This window comes from Podarcis filfolensis (assembly GCF_964270895.1).
Source record: "Podarcis filfolensis genome assembly, chromosome: 4".
NCBI lineage: Eukaryota > Metazoa > Chordata > Lepidosauria > Squamata > Lacertidae > Podarcis > Podarcis filfolensis.
Genome location: NC_139607.1, coordinates 10,303,543 through 10,329,595, shown reverse-complemented (window position 1 = coordinate 10,329,595; position 26,053 = coordinate 10,303,543). Strand labels below are relative to the sequence as shown.

Sequence of the window (26,053 nt, the reverse complement as noted above, 5' to 3'; positions counted from 1 at the left end):
AATGGTTAACACTCACCTTGGCAATAATAATGAAAGAAGACATTAGGCGAAGCATACTAACTTTGTGTCCCCTTGTTGATCTAGGCAAACCCACTACGAGCAGCGCTGAAGCGTGCCGTTTTTGTGGCTGCAGAAACGGAACAGAATTATCAGCAGTGGGCAGCGTCTGTTCTGATGCTGATTGCCAGGTCTGTGTGAACTGTTGAATCTTTCCACCCCATTCATAAGCGGCACATTATTTTGATTCTGTAATGTGAGAGCTCGTCCGCAGGTTGCACACACCCATACATAAGAAAAAACCCAACAACCTGCTTCCTCGTTGCAAAACATCTTTGCTGAAACTTCCACACCTTTCTGTATGTGCGTTTGCCAGGGTTGCAGGTAGGGGATAGGAAAAATTTGGCAGAAAGGCTGGGGAATGCTTTAGTACTCCCACTGTCATCCTCCAAATTATCCTTTTCTGGACCTGCTTTGAAGTAATTCTGGCAGCTCATTTCTTTATCTTGCATCCATTTACAGTGGTACCTTGGGTTACATATGCTTCAGGTTACATATGCTTCAGGTTACAGACTCCGCTAACCCAGAAATAGTACCTCGGGTTAAGAACTTTGCTTCAGGATGAGAACAGAAATCGTGCTCCGGTGGCGCGGCAGCAGCGGGAGGCCCCATTAGCTAAAGTGGTGCTTCAGGTTAAGAATAGTTTCAGGTTAAGAACGGACCTCCAGAACGAATTAAGTACTTAACCCGAGGTACCACTGTATCTGTATTGTGTAGCTGAGCTCTAAGAGCTTAGTACTTCAGTTAGCTTGGCAATGAAAGCTGTACCAGAAACGGACATTTTGTGCCAAGCGTGTTAAAAAGATAACATAAAGAGGTTGGAGACATGGTTTAGTACTTTCTAATAATTTATTTGGGCAGTAACATTTGTTAGACAAGAAAGGTCTGAATTTTCTTTCTTGGAAGATTTTAAAGGGTCTGGATGAGCATTTAGGGTGCAACTTAGTATAAAGTGAGATATCATCCATTTGAGCTTCTTTTAGATAACCAAGAAGCACCGAGAGAGAACAATACTGTTCCAATACCCCCTTATTGAATAGGTTCCCCTCCTCTTCAGTTTGCAACAGAGGGATTTTTCAGGCAGTGGGAAGGGAATGAAATGCATGCAGAACTGAAAGAAGGAAGTGCAGAGGTGATAAATAATTCCCCTATTTTGCCTTCTTCCATCATTATTGTTCACTCACACACCTGCCAGGTACATCTCTCCTTCCCCATGCCCTTGTCCCACTTGAAGCGCCAATTCCGGCAAAGGGAAGAAGGAATTACCGTATTGGCCTGAATATAAGCCACACTTTCTTTCCAAATTCCCACCGTGAAAAGTTAAAGTGTGACTTGTATTTGCGACCTTATGATATTGCTGCTGAAACAGCTGCCCACGAGGGCCGTCAGGGGTGCAGGACAACGGCGCCCATCCCGACTGCGGCTCCCAAGCCTCCCCCAAAACGTTGGAAAGAAGGGGGAAGGCCGCCAGCAAAGAGCCCAGAGAGCAGCCCGGGAGTGCAGGGCAACGGCGCGCAGCCCGCCCGCTGCTCCCAAGCCTTCCAAACAATTGGAAAGCAGACTGAACAGGCAAAAAAAAAAAAAACCCCAAGCAGCCTTTTTTATCTCCCCCCCCCCCCAATTTTAAAGGTGTGGCTTATTTGCGGGTGCAGCTTATATTCGGGCCAATACGGTACTGACGCATACTGAGTCGGTAAGGCAGCTTCCTATATGATACAGTTACTACTGCTGTTACCTGTTAAATCTGTGGCAGGACTTTTTCTCCTCTCTGCAAAGTTGAAATTCTTGGCTCCAACCACTTGAGAGTGTATAATGTTAGTTTACATCTGTTTTCAACAGGAGTACGCTAAGATAGCTTGCAGCAAGACTCATCCTTGTGGTCACCCCTGTGGCGGTGTCAAGAATGAAGAGCATTGCTTGCCCTGTTTGCATGGTTGCGATAAGAGCACCACGACCCTTAAGCAAGATGCTGATGACATGTGCATGATTTGTTTCACGGAGGCACTTTCGGCAGCACCGGCTATTCAGGTTTGAATGTTGTGTTTAATAAACAAAAACTCTAGCTGAGTCTCAGAGGTTCCTAGTTAATCAGCAGGGAACAACTTTGTAGAAATCATATTTATGCCAGCATGTAAACTATGAACTATTTAGAGCTGCTATTTTTGTGCTGCTTTTCCAGGTGGTGTTAATTGCTAATAAATTCTGATGCAAGCATTTCTGCTCTTCTAATTCTCAGAGCATTGCCAACCTGCTTTGGTTCCAAGTTGCATTTGTACCACTCAGGTGCTTAGTAGGTGGTCTTCCTTTGTCAGGTTTATCCAGTGCTGAAATTTACCCTAATGATCGGCTCAACCCCATTCCAAGTGTGCTTTTACCAAGTCACCTAGTTAATGCCTTGAGTTATCTCATATGATCTCTATCATGAATTCACAATCCTTGACTCTGCTCCCGATCAGTTTTTATTCCAAATGTCTGGCTTCTGTGCCAAATTGCATGTGCCCTTCACAAGCTTTTTCTAATCTAAGGCAGTTTAAGCAGCTGTTGGATCTTTTAATCCTAGCTCTAGGTTCTGAATAATTTTAATGCAGTGTTTTATTAGTTGTATTTGTTTACATTTTTTTATTATCTACGATGTTCTTTTAACAACTTTTTTGTAATTATCTACTGTGTGAGACCCAGTTATGTCTGCAGGCTTGAGCATAATGTGCTAGCATAATGTGGCTTCCTGTTTCTCCCTTCCATCATCACACTTCAGGGTCTGCTTCAGAGGGTCTTCAACCCTCTGGAACATATTTTGAGTGTACATAGGTCGCTGGAGAGGAGAAACCAAAAGTTATGTTGTACTAACAGACACCCATTCACACTGTGTGAATGGGTATCACCAATTTTTCCTTACTGTATAATCAGAGTAAACAATTTTTTTTCTGATTTGCAGTTTGTCTGCTTTAAGGCAAGGCTTAATATTATGATGTGTATACCAGGAATTATTTCTGTTAATGTATTGATAAATCTTCCTCTTTACAGTTGGACTGTAGTCATATATTCCATTTGCAATGCTGTTGCCGAGTTTTAGAAAACAGATGGCTTGGGCCACGGATAACATTTGGGTTTATGTCCTGCCCTATTTGCAAGGTGAGCAAATGGTCAAGTGGTATTTTAATACCTTGAGAAACAAGCCATGTTGAAGGGGTAAGAAATGTGCTCATCCGATTTTCAGGATTGAAATCAATGTGAAATTGATAGTCTTTAAGAACATTACTAGGAAATATTAAGGGCTTGATCGAAATTCTAAATTATTGATTTGCATGCTATAAACATCCAGGAAATTTAAGAAACAATTGGTGTGTCTGCTAGAAAATAACCTCCAAAATAACTGTGTGCAACAGTTATGTCTCTGGACCATTACAGTAAATGTTAGAAACTGCTCAAGTTAGCAGTGTATGCAAAGTATGTGTGATTTGGAAGAAGTAAATGGGGAACAATTAGTGATTTAACATAATATAACAGGAAGAAGCAAGCACCCTTTGAAGGAAATGTGAAACAAATTGCACATTTAGAACTATGGAAATCACTGACATGTTTCAGTCACACCAGTAATATGTGCTGAGGCTTTTAAATACATTAAAATAATTATGGTTAAGGAATAAAACAATATTTTCTTGCCTTTCTGCTTTTGTATACTTGCTGTTAACAAATGTTATGCTAAACATTGATGGGGGTTTTCTCATTTCATCTATCAGCAGCAATTATTTGTCACCCAATAACAAAGCTTTCTGGGTTACTCACAACAAGAAGAAGAAACAAACAAACAAATCAAAACCATAAAACTAAAATATAGAATACAGCATAAAAACACAACATCAACTAATAAAACCAGTACAGCAAGCTTCTCAGCAGATCTTGAACATTTCAGGAGTTATTCTAAAAACAGTTACATTATTAAAAGATTATTTAAAAGGCTGGGAAAATACAAAGTACTTCACTGGGCACTTAAAGGGCCACAATGCAGGCACCAGATATTCTTTTACCAGGGCGTCATCACTGAAAAGGCCCTCTCAACAAGAGTGTTGAGATTCTTACCATGTTGGTCGATAGGCATTTTGCTATTTAAAATTGATGTGTGTGGACCTTTGGGTTGGTTTTCATAAATTACATGCCAAATAAAATCTTCATTTTTGCCAAATGCTTGTTTACAAATTGCTTCTTTTTTCTCTCTCCTCTTTTCTGTGGGTTTCTAACAGAACAAAATTAATCATACAGTATTAAAAGACTTGCTTGATCCAATCAAGGAGCTCTATGAAGACGTGAAGAGGAAAGCACTGATGAGACTGGAGTATGAAGGACTGCACAAAAGTGAGGCCATCACAACACCCGGAGTTCGGTTTTACAATGACCCTGCTGGCTTCGCTATGAACAGATACGCTTATTATGTTTGCTACAAATGCAAAAAGGTATGATCTGGGGCCTAGATCCATTGTTCAGATTAACCAGATTAGGAAATTGCTGAAGCGCTGGTATGGATCTGCAATCCTTGGTGAGTTAGGGAGGTTCCCTGCATGAGAGGGCAGGCTCTGGTGGACTGAGCAGATGAGACCAACAGTGGGCCCAGTGGTCAAGAAGCCGGTTTCTGCACATGCCATAGGGGGAAGTGAGGGGCAGATGGGACTTGTCAACCTGGGAAAGTTGCCCATCTAGGACGATAACTCTCCCCCTTGATATTGAGGGACGATTTCCAATCATCGTGGGAAAGGGAGGTCATTAACGAGGTTCAGTCCTGCGGATTGTCTCACCTTTACTTTGAGTCTATGACGTATAATCAAGCTAGAGCTGTGATCTCCCGGAGACTGAGTGACATTGCCAGACAAGAGGACATAGCCCTGGTAAAACCAGGGATGTTCCTAGGGGACCAGATTTATCGGACCATACCAGCCCCCTACCTTGCAGAAATCCACTATGTTGAGTACCGCAGACTTCTTACAGCGGCTAGATTAAATGTCCTTGACTCTGCGATATTGTGGGGAGGATACAGGGGAGTACCATACGCCCAGAGAACCTGTCATTGTGCCATGGGTGTGGTTGAGTCCACCGAACACATTCTCTTGACTTGCCCTTCTTATGCAGAGCTTAGACAAAATTTTATAGACCCACACCTATGTCAATTTAGCTTCCTACCCGGAGAAAACCAGGTTTTATACTTGCTGAATAATGTCACTAGAGTTATACCTTCCATGGTGGCCAAATTTCTTTTTTTAGCTTTTAAGCATTGCAAGACTATAATTGATTGTATTGATATGGGGCTATCTGTTTAGCCCATTTTAGTGTTGGCTAAGTTTTAAAATCTTCCTGGATGTTTTAACTGTGTATTGACAAATGTACTTTTTCTGACTGACGGTCGAATAAAAGGTTGATGATGATGAGGATAACTCTGATCCTAAACCTCTGCTGCCTTGCGGCTACACTCATTTGTGAGAAAGGCTTTGGAAGTAAACCCCGAGGAAAAATCTGTATCTGCTGCCTTGCAGGATATCTTCGGGGGAAGAAAGGCTAAGGAGTATCTTATTTTTCGCTCTATAAGACGCACCAGACCATACGACGCACCTAGTTTTTGGAAGAGGAAAACAAGGGGGAAAAATTCTGAATCCCAGAAGCCAGGACTGGCTTTCCTGGCTTCTTGCTTGGCCGCGCACAGCCTTTCCCAGCTCTCCCAAAAGCCGCGCTCCCTTTAAAGAGCACACGGAGTGTGTGTGCGGCTCTTGGGGGCTTTTCCCCGAGGAGGGAGAAGGGCAGCCCTTCTCTCTCCTTGGGGAAGAGCCCCCAAGAGCCGCACACACGCTCCACACAGCTCCTTAAATGGAGCGCTGAGCAGAGCCTCCTGCCTGCATTCACTCCTTTTTAGGAGGGGAAAAGTGCGTCTTATAGAGCGAAAAATACGGTAAGCCCTACACAAAACTGTAGTGGCGTCCTTAAAACGGTTAGATGGCGTCTTGTATGCCTCCTTCCAGCAACTCCTGCAGCCAAGCAAGGCTGAGAGTCAGTTTCTGTCTTCTGGCCAGCCCAGGACCCCCATACACACTGCCCAGGAGAGGTCACTTTGGTGCTGCAAAAAATTCTGTCAGTTGTGCCAGAAATAGATACAATCTTCCATGCATGGTAAAAAGCTGGTCTAAACTGTGCAAAAATATTTTAGAACCTAATTCCGTGATTGCACCTTTTCAATTCCAGCTTTATTTTTGAAATACGCATTTAAAAGACTTGCAGCCCTCTACTTGTAATTTTTAGTTAATAATGTAAACTTCAGCAGCTCTCTTTTCTTCAGCTCCTGGTTATAGGCACCTCCTCTTTCTGAACAGTGACATCTTTTGGGGGACATTTTTTTAGAAAGGTAGAAGTGACTAGAGGAAGTAAGCAAGAACTCTTTCTTCCAGCATCTGGAGGGGCCAGTGGTTTCCCATTCATGCTCTGTTTCTTATGAAACGACATCCTGACTACTTGCTATCCCTGACAAACCCCCCCTCCACCCCAAAACAAGGATGTTGAAATGTAGAAACCCTCTGCTTTAATTGTTAGCACATCCAAAATTAGCCAGGTAAATGTAAGACTTCACCAATAGTGAACCACCCTTATGCTTGAGATCTATAGATACACACATGGAAAAATATTGTTATACACTAATAACATTTCATCTGTTCCTCTTTGTAAATCAATTTACTTCTGAGATGCTGCAAATGAACTGTACAGTGGTACCTCGGGTTACATACGCTTCAGGTTACAGACTCAGCTAACCCAGAAATAGTACCTCGGGTTAAGAACTTTGCTTCAGGATGAGAACAGAAATCGTGCTCCGGCAGCACGGCAGCAGTGGGAGGCCTCATTAACTAAAGTGGTGTCTCGGGTTAAGAACAGTTTCAGGTTAAGAACGGACCTCCGGAACGAATTAAGTACGTAACCAGAGGTACCACTGTACTGTTTTCAGTTTTCCATGTCCTGATAGTCTTTTGTATGTTTTCCGTCTTAGGCCTATTTTGGTGGAGAAGCACGTTGTGATGCTGAGGCTGGCCAGGGAGATGACTATGATCCTAGAGAGCTCATCTGTGGTGCCTGCTCTGATGTTTCACGGGCTCAGGTAGGAAAACACTTTTGCTTTGATTTAAAAAAACAAGCAAAAAACAAATGTACAAAGCGAAACAGCTTTTAACTCATGCTAGTTAGCTTAACCTGTGGTCCCCCCCCCCTTTTTTCACAGATGTGTCCTAAACATGGTACAGATTTTCTGGAGTACAAATGTCGTTATTGCTGCTCGGTGGCCGTGTTTTTTTGCTTTGGGACAACCCATTTTTGCAACGCTTGTCATGACGACTTCCAAAGAATGACTAGCATTCCTAAAGAAGAACTTCCACATTGTCCTGCAGGTAACATTTTAAAATGGTAGTTAAAGGTATCTTGGAGTAGGTTTAAACTCTTGGAAAAGCAGGTAGCATGCCAGATAGTCTTTAAGCAAGATCTGCTACAACATAGTTCTTCCAGATGAGTTTTACAAACGTATTTTTCCTTGCATAGATTAGTATTTCCAGTTCAGATTTTCATAATTATGTTCAGTTTTATGCATGGAGGCTGAGTTATTTGAAAATAACATCAGATGTTTTATTCCCCCAAATAAGCAAAGCAATCACATTAAAACCAGTAGCAAAATGGTCCCCTCCCTTCTCAAACAAATTTCACAGTGCCTTTTGGTACATGCATGAAGAACAGAAATTACAAACATCCTATAATGTGTGATCGGTGTTCCTGGGTCAAGAAAAGGGGGGCGGAAGGAGGGGAGGAGTAACATAAACCCTTTAGGAAGCCATAAATTCAATGTTGAGGTTTTCTTAGTCTCCAAGACCTCAAAGTATATACTTTTTGTGGTTCCCTTCAACTCCCTTCTGACAAGAGGGTCGTGTTAAATGCTTGCCCCCTGTATAAGCCTTCAGTTTTGCATGTCACCTGATTTGTCAAAGTATTCAATTTTTACTCATGCCAGGGGATTCTTACAGCTTTCTTTCCACAAGAAGAGAAGCACCATGCACAATATGGTCAGATCTCTCTCTCTCTCTAAATTTGAGTGGGTGGGTGGGTTACCTTTAGCATAAAGATTTGAACCCTTCAGTGGTGTAGCTTTATAAATTCCTAGGTGCTCGTGCAATGTTTTACAGATTTTGTTTGGTCTTCTTAAACTTTTTTGCAGGTCCCAAGGGCAAGCAGCTTGAAGGAACAGAATGTCCTCTTCATGTAGTCCATCCACCTACTGGCGAGGAATTTGCACTAGGCTGTGGCGTCTGCAGAAATGCACATACTTTTTAGTCCATAGTCCTTTAATTTGCCAGAGCAAAGCTGCTGTCATCCCACAAGTGTCCTGAGTTCATTATAAACCACAATTAAAATGAGGATGGGACCATTTGAATAACACAGGAAAAAAGGAACATAATACGGGAAGATGGATGCCAAATACCATGTACATAATCCTTGCTTTGGGGAGTGACATTTATGACCCAAGACATCAAAACTTGTGAGGTGTTTGCATGTGGCCATTACGTGCATCAGCTACAAAGCATTGGACACTTGCAAATAAATAATTGCTGTCAAAGAGGCTCTGTTTCCGTGGACTCCAAATGATGCTGGATATCAGATGAAGAAAAAGTTGATTATTGTATACTGACTTTTTTGTAATCCTGTACAATTGTAACTGCATCACGGGTAGGGGTGGAAAAAAAGGAATATTCTGGTTTATTTCTTAGACTGTTATTAAAGTGTTAGGAAGGCATAAATGTAACCAGTATCACGCTGTATATATAAAATATCAATGTTTGTCCTGTATAAGAATTACTAAATTGTAAACAGCAGTTTCATTTAAACTTCTGGGTTATGTTTGAGCCTGAAATTTTAATGAAGTGCAATACTGAGTGTGCCTCATATCTTGCAGCTGTAAACATAATGGAATGTACATGTCAATAAAGCCGCTGTACATTTTTATACAGTGAAAGTCTAATGAATGTGAAAGAACTTTTATTTGGGAGTGGAAACTCTTAACTGTATCGAAAATGAATTTATTTGAAGGGTGTTCTTACTGAGGTAAGAAAACACTTCTATTTTCCTTATCAATTTTGACGCAGCGCTTTAGCAAATAAAACACACTCCTTTTCAATCTAGAAAAAAACCACACCCTTTATCATTTTATGCCACAAAACCTCCCGCCCTGCTGCGTCCTGAGTTATTTTGGTTCCTCTTCTGAAATGAAGTTGTTTTAGGACCAAAGTGTATGCAGTCGATAACTGTACAAAGTTTGTAAAAGAACAGAGTCATGAAATTCTTGCTGTTGTACTCTCTTAAGAGGGTGCTGTGTAATCATTGTAAATTACCCCGTCCCACAGAGCCTAGGACTTGCCGATCAGAAGATCGGGGGTTTGAATCCCTGCGATGGGGTGAGCTCCCGTTGCTCGGTCCCTGCTCCTGCCAACCTAGCAGTTCGAAAGCACATCAAAGTGCAAGTAGATAAATAGGTACCACTCTGGCGGGAAGGTAAGCGGCGTTTCCGTGCACTGCTCTGGTTCGCCAGAAGCGGCTTACCCATGCTGGCCACATGACCTGGAAGCTGTACACCGGCTCCCTCGGCCAGTAAAGCGAGATGAGCGCCGCAACCCCAGAGTCATCTGCGACTGGACTTAACAGTCAGGGGTCCCTTTACCTTTACCCCCTCCCACAACATCCCCTCCACCAAACAACCCTGTTTTATCAGTTCACTCATAAAGGGTATTCCTGGAGTCATCACCCCATCCATCTTCCCACTCAGCGTTCAAAATGCTCAGTTGGTAGAGCATGAGATTCTTAATCTCAGGGTCCTGGTTTCAAGCTCTACTTTGGGCAAACATTCCTGTATTGTAGGTGGTTGAACTAGATGACCCTCATGGTCTACAAATCTCTGATTCTCCACAATGCTTGTATCCCTCCGATGCATGTCAGGCACTCAGGAAACCACTTCAGATGCCCATGATGTTTTAATGTAATTTTAATCCTTTGTTGGAAGCAGCCCAGAGTGGCTGGGGAAACTCAGCCAGATGGGCGGGGTATAAATAATAAATAATTTATTATTATTATTATGAAGCATCCTAGGTACAAATTAATGGGATGTTATTCCAGAGTGCCTGAAATCAACATTAGGAAGTTGAGCACTCTGGAAAAAGCCTATTCCGTAGCGGCGGATATATTTTGGAACACACACAAATGGAGGAAAGTGCTGTCACTGTTGTTTCTAGCTTCTTTTGTGAGCTGGTCAGTGAATTTCTACAATGAAAATTTGGCCTCTGTCTCTGAACCTGTCTTCTGAAACCTGGAAGATATTTTTTCCTAATTCAGACACAACAGAGGCTGATCATGATCAGTCTGGTGTGATGAGCTCCACACATAAGCAGAGATTACTACTTCACATTTTCAGGACTGAGCCATTCATTTCAAATATCTTGTGCTGTGCTTCTTCACATTTTCAGGACTGAGCCATGCATTTCAAATATCTTCCAGGTTTCAGAAGACGTATGGCCTCATTCAAACATAACCATTATTTTTGTCTATTGGCTGGAATACTCTGTTCTTTTAATTTAAAAAGTGTTTGGATAATGAATAGTTAAATTGATTCTTTTGTGGGGGTGGGGGTGGGGAGCTGCACACAACGGGAAGCAAGCTTTCGTCGCATTGTAAAACCTTTTGCCGTGTTTAGCATAGATGTAAACGATCCATGAATTCAAAAATTGTACAGCTTAGTTTCTAAACGAGGTCTGGAGTCAAATGTGTCTGAAAAAAATCACACGTGGGCCCTCATACATGAAAGCTCTTCCATTGGTGTTGCAGAAAATAACTGATTTTTTATTTTTTTTAAAGAGGAGACAACTAACTGCACTCTGCACATATATCGTGGCACACTTTTCTTAAAGTACTGGGCAAGCCATATTTTGTGGTGGAAGCATCAAGGTTAAGAACTGCATACAGTAGTCAAAATGTTAGCAACTACCACTGGGATAGGGCTCTGTAGATCTTGAATGTGTGACTTGGTTCTATTTCTTACTTTTTAAATTTAATCTAACAATATATATATTTAATATTTTCAAAATAAGAATTTTAAAGAGCCCCACAATTCTTTCATGAAAACCAACAGGGACATTGCAAGTGCTTTCAACCTAGGAAGGAGCGTTGGTTCTCTAGTTGGGCTCCTATGTTATGCAGCCGAATGTCTACATCTCTCCACAGGTGTTATGTACTGAGTTGAATAGGATCCAAACTGCAGCAGTCTGATTGGTCCTAGAACAATAGGATCCAAAAGGCAGCAGTCTGATTGGTCCTAGAACAATAGGATTCAGAATGCAGCAGTCTGATTGGTCCTAGAACAATGCAGCAGTATGATTGGTTGGCAGGAACCACCCAATCATGCTCCAGATAGAAGTGAATCCACAACCTGATTGGCTTACAGTAGAATTCCGGAATTAGCCAATCAGGTGCAGCCCATTGTGTAAATAATGTATATAAAGCAGATACTTTGAGGGGACTTTCATTCATTCCTCCTCACCACTATGAGCTGAATAAAGAGCATGAAATCACTTTGCGACTCTGAGTATATTTCAACATGATTATTACTTTGTAATGATAATGATAATGCAGCGCCCTCCTTTTTCGCTCCCTCTCGCCCTTCCTTTCCCGCCAGTTATTCCTCCCACCAGCTGCGGTTGGACTACAACTCCCATCATGCCTACGCAAGCGGGACCAGCCGTTAAGGGATGACGGGAGCTGTAGTCCAACCACAGCCGGAGACCCGCCTTTCGGAAACGGACGGCGACGTGACAGCGTCGAGAACGTCTAGGAAGCGCCGTCGGCGGGACGTTCTAGGAAGCCTCCCTCTACGGCCGTCTGCGTTTTGGCGGGAGCGAGCGCGCTGTAGCGGGAGAGGAGGGCGGGGCCGCAAGAGCAAACGCCTCCCCTCCCCTCCTGCACATGCGCGGTCGAGGGCCAGCCCCGTCGCAGTGTCAGACGAGCGCCGCCATTTTGGAGTAAACAAGCGGCGGGCGGTCGGACAGCGGTTGGCTGTTGTCCCTCAGCTGCCGAGCAGAGCGGGGCGGGCCTGGTGGCTTCTTGGCGAGGCCCCCCGCTTGTGCCGGGCGGGGCCGCTGATGAGGAGGCGGCGGCGGAGGAGGAGGAGGTGGCGGCAGGAAGGACTGAGAGGCCCCGGATAAGCGACGCGGAGGACGGGAGCTACCTCCGACAGGTGACCCCGGCGGGCCGAGTGGGGGGCCGGGCCGGGCCGGGCGGGGTGGGGGTTTCTGGGCGCCCCCGGTAGCGGCGCTGCCCTGAAGGGAGAGAAACGCCCCCTTCGCCCCCGCCAGCTCCACGCAGGCGTGGCCGCCACGCGCTGGGTTTTATGTTATTTATTGCATTTATTTATTCCGTTTAAGGTGACGATGGTGAGGATAACGATGACAGTAATCATCATCATTATCATAATTTATTTGCACCCCGCCCAGGTGACTGGGTTGCCCTAGCTACTCCGGGCAGCTTCCAACATAAATAAAAAACTTAAGAAAACATGAAGCATTGAAAAGTTTCCCTATACAGGGGCTGCCTTCAGGTGACATCTGATGGGAGGGAGTTATACGCCGATTGATTTTTTAAAAAATACAAAAAAAAACCCTAGCAAACAAACCACAAGACAAAACCGTAAAATTTTTAATAATAATAATAATAAACAACTTACTAGTTGCTTTTCACCCGAAGGTTAGCCCAGCAAAGACTTTCAGCAAAGAGTTTTTTTGCAATACATAATATCATAGGGGAAAAGGAGGGGGGAATCATATAATACATTAATATTAACTACAACATATCATTTGTGGAGGGGGGGAGGGGAGTATCAATATTAGCAAACAGCCTTAACAATTCTCAAATAATGAACAAAGGAATACTCTGACCCACTAATTAGCAAATAAACAAAACCTTAACCCTGCCCACAGTCGAAAAATCATTTGCATCAAAGCAATTTTTCCCACCCCCAAGGGGGTTTGCTCACCTCTCTCCAGCTCCTGCTGTCATTTATAGAATCAGTTGGAAATCTAGCCCAAAGCCCTGCAGTGCAGGAATCTTCTTGCCCAATTTGGGGTTCAAATCCACAACCCTGAGATTAAGGATCTCATGCTCTACTGATTTAGCTATCCCAATTATTTGTCTGTCTCACCCCCCCCCCATCTTTCCTTTCAACTAAGACCCAGTAGCTGCCCCCTTATGTTGTGGAATAAATATATCCAGATGTAAATGCAAACGAACAAAAACCACATTGCCCTGCAGTGACATAAAAATTTAGGTTGGTTTTCAGAGGGAAAGCTGTTCCGTAAACAAAGTACAGTGGTACCTCGGGTTACAAACGCTTTGGGTTACAAACACTTCGGGTTACAAGCTCCACTAACCCAGAAGTAGTACCTTGGGTTGAGAATTTTGCCCCAGGATGAGAACGAAAAACGAAAATCGGGAGGCCCCATTAGTGAAAGCGTGCCTCAGGTTAAGAACAGTTTCGGGTTAATAACGGACCTCTGGAACGAATTAAGTTCGTAACCCAAGGTACCACTGTATTCTTTTTAAAAAACCAAACCTTTAAACATTTCTGCACAGAGATCCGTTTTACTGCATTTTACTGCCCACATTGCTACTATGCTGTGCCTCATTGAAGTGTGTTGTAAGGCCTTAGAGACACTTCTGCCAAACCTTTCTCTCCCCCTCCCCCCACCAGCACAACACATACTTTGCTATACCTGTCATACATACCTACTCTGCCAGCTGCACAGCTAAGATGCAGAGTCATATTTGTAAATGTCCTGTATGGTGCAAATTATCCATTACAAACTTTTTAAAGGAAATGAAGAGTGACCAGAAGAGAGTTGAAGCACTCAAATGCCATTGCACAGTGTCCGTAAAGTTACGATATATATAAAAAACACTTCTAAGTCTCAGTGTGGTGACTGCTGTAGTTTTAGAAATATTTGTATACAGGTAGTAATCCTTGGGATCTCTTTTAGAAATATTTGTATACAAGTAGTAATCCTTGGACGCTGCACCCTGTGGAGTTTCTCTTCCTTTTTCTTGACAGTAGTTCTCTGCACTGCCTTGAATTATTTATTTGTAGATGCCCAAGACAGTTTGTTGGGTAGAATAGTAAGTACAACACAGCAAACTCAATAAAAATCATCTAGTTCTTAAAGGTTGTTAGTGTCAAAGGTGATTAACAACCTCAAAATTCTAGTGATGTTTTCCTTCCTCTGTTTGCAAACAGTACACCTAGAGGTAATGAGAAGGATCTAAACAGCAATGGGTTGGCTCCTTTCTGTGTAACCAGTCTGCACACTGTAAACAACATGTTGGCAGAACTGAGATAGGTGTATTCAAAGCACACTAAAGCCTAGTCCTCACTCCACCCCTTTTAAAAGTGTTGATTGAATAGTGTCATTGTCAGTACAATTGTATTGTAACTAGTTATTTAGACTGCACCCAAATTAATTTTCATTTGATATTCTTGTAGTATGATCTTAAGACTTTTGGTGCCATCAAATAACTGCTTAGGGTGAGGGCATATACTGGTGCTGCCATAAACAAATTATGTATGAATTACCGCTTTATACATAGTTCAGCCAGCTTAATTAGACAATGATTTTTCGAAATAGCACAATAATGGTAAACTGAAAAATGTTCTATTGCTATGCTAAGAATAGTAAAACCTCTTCCTGCTGCGTCAGGTAGCTGCAACAATGGGGTAATGGCCTGAGTATGAAAATATTCTGTTCATTTCACCTCACCTTCCACTGTTTGATATGTAACCTGGATAGTCAGTCCCATATTTGTTCTGAAATCCCATATCTGAAGCCTGCAACAGAAAAGTGCCTTCGTAGCTGATCCTATGCCTTTTACTGATTTTATAGAAGCTTCAAGAGCAACATAAAGTAAGAATAAATGATATGATTCACACATCACTTTAAACTATAGTTAAGATAAACAATTGTTTAAATGTGAACATACTGTGACACTGCACACTGCCGAAATTGCAGATGCTTCACTCTTCTCTGACTCCTTTTGGGAATCAAACTGTTGCTGGCTTAGCATTACATCTGAACCCAGGCTTATAATTTCTTTCGGCCAAAATGATTCTTGAGCAGTAACAAGGAGGAGGAGGTTAAATCAGCCATGATCAAATGGGCCCAAGACTTTGGTCACAATACAGTAGTGCCTCGCAAGACGAAATTAATTCGTTCCGCGAATTTTTTCGTCTAGCGAATTTTTCATCTTGCGAAGCATGAAATCCCATAAGAATGCATTGAAAATCAATTAATGCGTTCCTATGGTCAAAAAAAGTCCAAACAAAGCCAAATTTGGTACAACAAGAGTTTATTAAGTGCTCTTTAAAGTCACACATACTGTAAAGAGCATTTCAAAATTCAAACCCAGAAATTTTTTTAAAAAACAGCAGAGTGGCCCAATGGTCACAGAAAATCATAAAAATGCAGGAAAAAAACAAGCTTCCAGATTCTTGCAAACCCCTCCCCAACTGTTCCCCCAGCCACCCAGCACACAGAAATTCAAATCCAGATTTTTTTAAAAAAAACAGCAGAGTGCCCCAATGGTCACAAAAAATCATAAAAATGCAGGAAAAAAAACAAGCTTCCAGATTCTTGCAAACCCCTCCCCAACACCAAGTCCTTGAATTCCAAACACCCCAACCCAAAATCCAACCCCCCCAAAAAAAAAAGTTTTAAAAGCTTAACTTACCAAATGGCTGCAAAAGAAGTTTTGGAAAAGCTTCAAAAATCACCAAAGTCTTTAAAAACCTCAAAAAAGGCTACTATGTACACTGCGTTCTATGAGTTGCTCCTCGAAGTCAAGTCGCAACTGTATTAACGGTGTTAAGAAAAAGGAAACAAACTTGCAAGACGTTTTCGTCTTGCGAAGCAAGCCCAGAGGGAAATTCGTCTTGCGAAGCAGCTCAAAAAACGGAAAACCCTTTCGTCTAGTGAGTTTTCCGTCTTGCGAGGCATTCGTCTTGCGGGGCACCACTGTATAGAGATGTCTCAATGGGAAAACCTTTGGAAAGTCAACTGGAGATTCAAAGCATGCTACACTTTAAGGGAGAATTTCCAAAATATGTTATATTGCTGGTATCTTGACTCCTTGCAGACTTGCTAAAATGTTTAAAAATGTCCCAAATACCTGCTGGAGATGTGGAGAACAGGGTGCCACTATGTTCCATATGTGGTGGGTATGTAAAAAGATAAAGCCCTATTGGAATGACATATACTTTGAACTTTAAAAAATGTTAAATATAAACCTTTTTTTAAAAAAACCAGTGTCATTCCTACTCGGTATAACAGGCTTAGCCCCAGAAATGCAGGGGGGGGGGGGGAATTTATACGCTACTGTCGCGGCGAGAATACTTACAGCAAAACATTGGAAGTGTGACATAATTCCTACTAGAACCAAATGGATATTGAAGTTAGTAAAATATGCTGAGCTAGGTAATCTTTCTGAAAAGATCAAAGATAAGTCTAAACAAGAGTTTATTTCAATCTGGGAACCTTTTAAGAAACATTTATAAAATAGTTGCCATGACCTGAACACGGTTGTAGCCTTTGAGTGGCCTCTGTAAATAATTATGTTAAAGGAAAATGTACAAAAGCTGTAATACTTTTTCAGTAATTAAGTAGTTAAGTTTATGCAACAAGTTTATTAAAATGGAAGAAATATGGGAAGGATGGGAAGTCACAGGCTGATGATGTTTGACAATTTTGATTTATGAATAACAATGAATGAATGTTTACGTTGTACAGATGTGATGATGAACAATAAAGCAGGGGGGAAACAAAAACGTATTGGGTACCATTCATGGTTTGTTTTTGGAAAACAATCCACATGCTCAGATTCAGACGTAATGTTCAGCCAGACCATGACTTGTTTCCCAGCAGTGCAGCAGAAGCTCCCATAATTTCAGCAGCGTGCACTAACATACTGCACGTTCACATTTAAACGTTTTCTTTTAAGTATGTTTTAAAATGATATGCAAAAAGACCAGTACTGTCTATATAATGTCTGTCATAGTACCTTTCAAAAGCTGTAGTGTCATTGTGAGAGTCTCATTTGAGAAGATGGCATTATAAAAATATTCCAGATCAATCTTCCTAACATGGAAAAAAAGAAATTAGTCCACACCTCTGGATGTTTTGCTTTCAGATCTTACTTAATTTTGGAGGCTTTATAGTAAGAGAGAACTTGTTATCTTTTGAAAATGCTGTATTAACTTGTAGAGCTAATATATTGTGAAATGCGTTTCTCTTGATAGAATGAAACGAGGCAGAAAAAACAGCAAGACCAGCAATCATTTATCAGATGAGAATGCAGCAGATGGCAAAAAAGTGAAAATTACAGAGGAAGAATCTGCTGGAGTATTTCAGGGCCCTGACTGGGGAAGCCTCATTCCAGATATTCTGCTGCAGGTGTTCCAGTATTTGCCTCTTCTTGATCGTGCTCATGCGTCCCAAGTCTGCCGTGTGTGGAACAAAGTGTTCCACATGCCTGAATTATGGAGATGCTTTGAATTTGAACTGAATCAGCCAGCCACATCTTACTTAAAGGCTACCCATCCAGAACTCATCAAGCAAATTATTAAAAGACATTCCAATCATCTACAATATGTCAGCTTCAAGGTAACAATTTTATAACTTTTTAAAAAAGACAGTTGAATACTTCATAAATTGCTGGCTTTTCCGCCACTGCACATATTTGCAACATTTCCAAACAGCTCCCTGTCTGGCCAGTTAATTGGCATTAGGAAAATAGGAGAAAACAAATCATTGCTATAACAATGAAAATCTTTGAAGCATGTTTTGTAAGTAGCAAGATTTCCTGCAGTAATAGGGTCTAAAATGAACCTCATTCCGAACCTACATGTTGGTCGTTTAATACCTAAAATAGAAACTGAGAATGAATTTTAGAGCTTATCTTTGTAGCAAGCAAGGCAAACTAAGAGAACACAGAAGGGGGATTTCTAGCTTTACATCTGCATTTATGTTATTGTTTGAATCAAATAAGCGAACAGTATCCAGTTAATGTGGTATATAGCTCTACAGTGAGTTATTAAGTGTCTGCCTGAAAATGCTAATTTCAAGCATGGTGCAAACTAATCCTGATGTATGCTGTGCCAACGTTTAACAAGAAAAACTTTGTGTTATAACTGATACTGCACCAGCAGGGTTCCATTGGCACAGTAGGATTTAATTTTCTTTATTCAACTCAAACACCCCTCAACACCTGCTTCAGAGAGTCTCCAAAGAGAGAGTTCATGTTGCAGGGACTTTAAATTAATGTTGCTGTTTCAGCACAGAGATAGTTGTTCCTTCTATCTTTCTGCTGCTCATCACAACAGAAATGTCCTACGGTCTCCCCTCAAACAATAGATTGTAGATGGTTCTGGTTCACCTGGGATTGTCTCGACCCCCAGCTTGCTTTACTCCAGCTCCCTTAGTAAGAGGGCAGTTCTACCGAGGAACAGCACTAACGCAGTTGCCATTGTAAAATGAAGAACATGGGTTTGGTTTAAAAGTTACAGTTCCACAAGGGCTGCAATTTTTACTTCCTTCTGTGCTGCTCTGTTCCGAAGTTGTTTCTTAGCGGCAGATTTTTAGAGATCTGCAAAGGAGAAGCTAAAACAAGAAAGCCCCATTGTGGTCAAAGAATGAAGGGTAGGTTCCAAGTTAAGGATTAGAAATGCAAGACGCTCCTTTTAATTTATTCAAATTAGACTGAAAACCCCATGAATGTCAGGAAACTGTAAGAGATAATTACGAGCTTTTGTGTGTGTGAATTGATTAATATTTATTCATTTATTCATTTATTCATTCATTCATTCCATTTATATCCTGCCCTTCCTCCTGAGTGAGCCCAGGGCATACTCACAGGTTACAACTAAAATCTCCTGAGAATAATTTGTCCATGACTAACTTCCCTTCATGCTGTCCATGTTGCTAGACTCGTATTACAAGTTTGCTTTGAAAATGACTGCAGTCTGTTAATTCTCTCACTATTTATAACATCTTCTTATATTTAAGTTAAACTGACAGGAGATTCCCCCCCCCTAAAATATCGCTGTGTTCATTATTGGGAATACATCCTGTTATGATAATGTTTGCATTCCTTGTTTTGCTTTCCTTCAGAATGATATGGTGTCCTGAGAGGTTTTTTTAATGAGATCTAGTCAGATTCAGAAAGATGCACTTGTATGTGAAATGGGGTTATATTCTTTGTCAGGGTATTTGAATAAGGATGGAATTGAGATGGTTGTGCATCAGTGTGACACCAGGCAAGAGTTCACATTCTTTTCTATGGGTGGTTTAATCAAGCCAGCTTCAGTAACTGTAGCTACATTTAATGTGAACCACCTTTTTGTCAGTTCAAACAGCACAACAAACTGCAATTAAGCAAAAGCTTCTGAACTTCTCCCAACTACATGGGTGGAGAGGAGAGGAGGAGCATGTGAACCTGAGGCTCACAGAAAATCAATCCTGGTTGTTCATGTCACACTAAAGGTTGAATGTTTTGTTGAACAGTATTTGAGTAACACAAAATTCATATTCTGTAAAACATAAAAGTTTATTGACTGTCTGTAATGATGTTAAGAAAACTGCATTACAAAGCATATTCAGACTTTTTTTAGTGTTTCTGTTTCTCTGTTCAACTTCAGGTAGCCACTGACATTTCGAGGGAGATTTCTCATGAGTTCTGGGAGAAATGTGTTATAATTAGGCAGCAAATTAACCATTTTAATTAATAGATTAATCAACTAAAGCAGTAGTTTTGTCTAGAATTAAGGGCACACTTATTTTTGGAAGCTACTTTGGTTTGGGTACAATACGGTAAGGAGTAATGAAAAATGTTTTAAGGTGGCTATTCTTTCTAATGATGAGCCAAAGCTTTCATTTGTAATTTTATAGTTAAACAAATTATGATAAAATTAGCTGTTGGCATTTTGTTGCTGTGAAAAATGTTAAATGATTAGTCCACCTGTTTGAAGCTAGATGATTTCTCAACTAAGAATAATTCAAGAGGTTTTCAATCTTAATCATAGTGCTGCGAAGCATGCCTGAGCATGACTGCAAACGATCAATTGATAATGAGTAGGTTGAAAGAACAGCTAGGCAGATGGGGAATGATTCTACACTTACCTTGAAATCATGGTTTGGCATTGCATGGGTGAGCCATGGGTTTGCACATTCCTTTTCCCCTGCACTTAGATATATCCTGGCTAACATAGTTTTTCATTACACTTAACACTGGGAAATTATGAAGATTTCAGTTTGCCCTCCAATCCATAAAAACAAACACTGATCAAACCATTTTTGCCACTTTGACTTGGAGAGCAAGCACAAGTCTATCTTGCCATTTGGATTGCACAATGAGAGGAAAGAAAGAAGAAATTGCAATGTATGAGCCTAATGCCAAACTATGGTTTGGTGCTACATATGAACCATACTACTGTGATGCTTCATACAGTGTTAGTTTCATGGTACCTCCATATATACTTCCCTCCTCTGCAAAATGCCAAATATGTAAAATAATAATTATTCCTGAAAGTATTCTTCTCGGCAAGTCTCTGGTGTAGTTCTTAGGCGCTGTGAATAAAGATTATGTCATAAATCCATGACGGGTTATCTAGAAGAATTTTTGTTTTTTGTTGGCTAGTTGGTGTTTATTCCTCCCAAGAGAAAACTTCCAAGTAGCAAGTGCTGCCGGGATTGTAGCAAAAACAGACACTGAGAAACCAAGAAGGAAATACCAGCATGTTTGGGAGAACTCTTAATGTTTGTAGAAGTATTTTTAAAAACCTAAGGGGAAGTTATTGATCCCCCACAGAAATAGAATGCCAAAGAGGAGTGAACATGCTCACTATTCAATATGATGTAATGTTTTATTGGAAACGGTTTGAAAAGAAAAATGGAAGACAGGTGTTTGGGGTGGAGTGCCCTTCTTGCAGAGAGCGACTGAGTTGGAAATGTAGAACATGAGCATTCTTCTTGCATGTCTCATTAGTACCTTCTTAAGAATGACAGCTAATTAATAATGAGTAACTATTTGTATCTATAACTGATAATTATTAGAGACAACTAATAGCTAGAATACTTTACCTAACATTTAACATATGTGTGTCCTAAAATGGGGTTACTTTTCTTATCTGATCTTTTGTAGCAGCAACAAAGTTAATAATAGCAAAAGTGTGTAAGTCCATGAAGAGGTAGAGTATGAATGTTTTAAATAAAACAGCTTAGAGAGTTTTTCAGTGTTTGGAGTGGTATTTGCATCCATTGTGTGTTTGTTTCCTTTTTAAGGTGGACAGCAGCAAGGAATCGGCTGAAGCAGCTTGTGATATCTTATCACAGCTTGTGAACTGTTCTTTAAAAACACTAGGACTAATTTCCACTGCTCGACCAAGCTTCATGGATTTGCCAAAGGTATTGATCCTACTGAAAAACTATGTTGTTAGAAGGGAAGCTGTTCGATCAACAAATTATGAATTTGTCAGTTCCTTGTGTGTGCTGTGAAAAGCTTTTTGCCTTCTTGATGATCCTATTTCAGACCTTTTCAAACCATGCAGCGTGCTCCATCGGCCCACACCCTGTTTCTTTCTGTCACTGTGTTGGTTGTTGCAGCAATGATGAACGTGAGCATTGCAAGCTTTGTTCTGTGTTAAAGGCTGCCAGGAATGACCTTGCTGCACCCTGTGTTTCCTACTTAAGAGAGCCAAGGCCCCAGTTGACAGGACTTGGGGCTCATCAGTAGGAACTTGCGAAGGTGCTGGCAGGGAATGGAGCTTTCAGGCAGGGAAGTCCTGCAGCTTCCCCTCTCCATGTAACAGTTAGGTAGGAAACACCTGAAACCAGACATTGCTGCAGGCACTGCTACTTGACAAGGCCTCAAATCCTCCTGGAGGAAGGTAGGCTGAGGGAGAGGAAAGCTACTGGCTGGAGGTCCATCCCGGCAAAAGGGGAACAAGGAGGTGAACTCCTGGAAAGAGCATGAGTGTCTGGCTGTTTCCAGGGTGAGGCAAGAATCTGCTGGCCATGGTGAACAGATCTGGGAAGCTGTCTTTTAGAGAGGCTGATGAAGGAACCAGGGTTCCCAGTGAGCAGAAGATAACCATTTCAAGTCTTTGGAGAGGGTAAACCCAGACAGAGAAATATATCTCACACAATGAAAACCGCTACCTCGCCCCCCAGATTTTGCTTACCACTCCATGGGTTGAAGATGGAGACCACCTGAGCCAACTGACCCACTGGGCTGAGAGACACGTCTGCTCAGTCCAGTGCCTCTGCCGTTCAGTAGAGCCATCAGGCGCTAATTTGGCTGTTTCCCCAACTGCACTGATTGGAGTTTGCTGGCACAAGTGGATCTGGATGCGTTAAATTTTTGGCAGAACTCTGTACTTACTGAGGTAAAGCCTGTCTATTATTTGCAGTAGGCGAAAGAAAGGCAGCTCAGTGTAAATCTGGGACATCCAGTCTTGGCTTTCTTCCAAGCCACAAGCTACGCTTATTGTTAAAATGTGCCTTTTTGGTGCTTGCTGGAGGCAATCTTAGCTTGTTCCAGATGAGTGGCAAACTGTGAACTTGTGATAAATAGTCATAAACTGAGTTAACCTATCTACTGTTTTAGGTGCAGCTGAAAAATAGGTTGGTTGCTCAACATTTTGAGTCATTGTCTGGATTTTCCTTGTGGGTGAAATACATTTTCTGTTGTGGGTATAAAGTTTCCTTTTTGATTTCTCTATTTTTTCTCCTTTCTACAGTCACACTTTATTTCTGCACTGACTGTGGTGTTTGTAAACTCCAAATCACTTTCTTCACTTAAGATAGATGATACACCAGTAGATGATCCCTCTCTTAAGGTCCTAGTAGCTAACAACAGTGATACTCTGAAACTGTTGAAAATGAGCAGTTGTCCTCATGTTTCTCCAGCAGGTGAGCTTACTTAGAATATCTAAGTGTGATTATCTTAAATTATTTTTTTACTGTCCAGTCTATGTCAGAATTATTAGCACATATTTTTCCTTAGTACATTCCGTTATATCATAATTGTTTGCCTACATGTAGTATAATCTATGGAAATACTTGTTTGTATTTTAAATTTTTTGTTTATTTTGGTAGGTTTAAGCTGCCTTAACTGAATCTTAAACTGTTTTGGTGTTCAATGGTTTGCAGCAGAAGCTTATTTAACCAATGGAAATACTGCTGTCCTATTGAAAAAGTAAAATGACCATTCTGGCTTTAGTGTTGCTTCAATTCAGAAACGTGTCTCTAAGGCAAGATACGAATGAACCTTGTGCCTGTATGTTCACACTACTCTGTTCCTCTTTCATTTTCAGTGCACAGCTATTCAGCAGTTTCTGGGTTAATAATAGATTCCTAGTATATTCTAAGTGTCAAACTACGGTTTGCGGGGTCAGAACAAATTAGGATCTTACAGCATTTTCAAAATGTGATTTATGATCCCAGTTTATTCTGATGGTGTTTTCCATAGTTTCTCACTTGGGTGTATTGGGAGACTATGATTAGTTCAGGAAGTTCTGAATTGTGGCCCTTTGAGAAGCACGTAAGGATAGGGTGGTGTGACATAATAGATGCTGGTTAATTGCCCTGGCAGTGTTGGATTGTACCAGAGGGATGGGGACACTTGGCTCATGTATAATTTGGCTTAATAAACTGACATGTGCATGTATAGACTTGACTACTGTGTGTTAGGAGTCAGTTGTCCCAATCAATTACAGCTGTTTCAAAAATCTGTATTGGCATGTCACGCTGAGTCATGGTATGAATGTTGCGAACAGCCCTGTGATCTTTGGATGAAGGGCAGTATACTACTACTACTACTACTACTACTACTACTAATGATGATGATGATGTTGAGACATTTTGGAGTGAATTCACATTCTAACATTTTCTTTTCTTCTCAAGGTATCCTCTGTGTGGCTGATCAGTGTCATGGTTTACGTGAGCTGGCATTGAACTACCACCTGCTAAGCGATGAGCTCCTCCTTGCTTTGTCCTCTGAAAAACACGTCAGATTAGAACACTTGCGCATTGATGTAGTCAGTGAAAACCCTGGACAGACGCACTTCCACACAATTGAGAAGAGCAGTTGGGATGCTTTCATCAAACATTCTCCCAAAGTGAACTTAGTCATGTATTTTTTCTTATACGAAGAAGAGTTTGATCTATTTTTCCAATACGAAATACCAGTCACTCACCTTTATTTTGGGAGATCAGTAAGCAAAGAAGTGCTTGGCCGGGTTGGGATGACGTGCCCTCGCTTGGTTGAACTGGTGGTGTGTGCCAATGGATTACGGCCACTGGATGAAGAGTTGATTTGCATTGCAGAGCGCTGTAAGAATCTGTCAGCGATTGGCCTTGGGGAGTGCGAAGTCTCCTGCAGTGCCTTTGTGGAGTTTGTTAAGATGTGTGGTGGCCGCCTGTCTCAGTTGTCTATAATGGAGGAAGTCTTGATTCCTGACCAGAAGTATAGCTTGGAGCAGATTCATTGGGAAGTGTCAAAACATCTTGGTAGAGTTTGGTTTCCAGACATGATGCCCACCTGGTAGTCTCTGACGAAGGCACCTTACATTTTGAGCATACCATGTTGCAGCTCAATAACATAAGCTAATTTGTAGTTTGTAATGTGTTGTAGAAAACTCACGTACTACTTAATGTTGGTTTCTAAAATGGACATTTAAAAGGGGAGACTGAGGGTGTTCTGACACACTTGCCCATAAAAAAACTTTAGTTTTCTTTCCCCCTTTTGAGACAGGGTCTACCTAAATGTATGTAGAAACTGAAAATAGTGAACTGATATTCAGATGCTGTAGCTCAGACTTTACTCTGATAAATGTCAGTATTTAAACTAACTTTAGGAACTGCAATTGACCTTACAGCCTGAGGTACAATTTGTAAAGGGTGGAAGGTCACTTTTCTTGTAGACTCTTGGAGTTACTAACGCTACCTGGGCCATGTTATACTCAACTATTTATCCTATGGAGTCGCAGGTTAAGGTTACATACAATAGGATGTAAGGTATGACATGTGAAGACAGAGCAATGCTTATTAAATCACTTTAGAAAATATTTTTGTGTGTAAAAATTACTAGTAATGAGTTTTTCAAAAGCTTATTTGTTGCACTTTTGAAGACCTAAATTTGACGTTTATAGGGTGTTAAAATCTGCATAAACCTGTTTTAAGGTATTATTAAAGCTCAGGAAGCTAAAGTATTATAGGAGGAGTATACTGTATATTGATTATGGCTCAAGATTGGTCCCCCCCCCTCTAACTGTTCTACAGCATTGACTTTTAGGAATTACGCTGTTTGTATTTCCTCAATAATAAACAAGGCCAAATGTTTGTACAAAATAGGTAAATGGAATAAATGGTTTTTAGTGTAAAGAAGAAAGTAATTATTGCCCGGACTCCGCTGCTACCAGAAAGACATGGGGCATGTAAGGTGTGGGTGGTTGCTGCTATCCTGCCTGAATAACAGCTACATTTTCCTAGCCGATGGTACAAAAGAGATCAGTTACTGATCAAGGCCAGGGTCTAGAGAGGCACAAGCACTTGAGCAGTTTTATTTTCCTTCCATAGCAGCCACCTCTCACACCTAAAGGATGACTTTTCAGATGGTTCAGATGATTTTGAGGGTGGTGGTATTATAAGGGAAAACTCTCCTTGCATGTGCCGCAAACCACTCGTGTCTAAGAAGAGCTATAAAACTTTCTGCTATCAGTCAGGATCAAAAGAACTGATCAACTTAATCCAGTGGTCTTTAAACTAGTCCCACAAATGGCAGTTCCCCTCGCCGATTGCTACATGGGAAACTGGCTGTAATGCTCTCCTCCATTTCAAAACTATTTTGAGATCTA

At 41.2% G+C, this 26,053-nt stretch overlaps 2 protein-coding genes and 1 long non-coding RNA gene across 35 annotated transcripts in view; 2 read left to right on the top strand and 1 right to left on the bottom strand.

Annotated features, from left to right (window-relative positions):
• MYCBP2 (MYC binding protein 2) overlaps positions 1–9,082 on the top strand; it is a 140,683-nt gene extending 131,601 nt beyond the window's left edge. For all 33 annotated transcript variants that reach the window (XM_083610274.1, XM_083610273.1, XM_083610292.1 and 30 more), the window contains 7 exons: positions 85–188; positions 1,897–2,085; positions 3,082–3,189; positions 4,299–4,508; positions 7,073–7,180; positions 7,301–7,466; positions 8,282–9,082. In XM_083610274.1, coding sequence (XP_083466400.1) covers positions 85–188; positions 1,897–2,085; positions 3,082–3,189; positions 4,299–4,508; positions 7,073–7,180; positions 7,301–7,466; positions 8,282–8,397 — 1,001 coding nt within the window. In that variant the 3' untranslated portion in view covers positions 8,398–9,082. The remainder of the gene's footprint in view (positions 1–84; positions 189–1,896; positions 2,086–3,081; positions 3,190–4,298; positions 4,509–7,072; positions 7,181–7,300; positions 7,467–8,281) is intronic.
• The window catches only part of LOC310761305, a 173,338-nt gene that overhangs the window by 90,529 nt on the left and 56,756 nt on the right, over positions 1–26,053 (bottom strand). The gene's annotated exons all lie outside the window — the stretch shown is intronic.
• On the top strand, positions 12,077–25,587 carry FBXL3 (F-box and leucine rich repeat protein 3). Its single transcript, XM_083610838.1, has 5 exons — positions 12,077–12,340; positions 17,441–17,804; positions 21,480–21,602; positions 22,937–23,108; positions 24,102–25,587. Exons 2-5 carry the CDS (start codon positions 17,442–17,444, stop codon positions 24,743–24,745), a joined length of 1,302 nt encoding a protein of 433 aa, XP_083466964.1. The 5' UTR covers positions 12,077–12,340; position 17,441; the 3' UTR covers positions 24,746–25,587.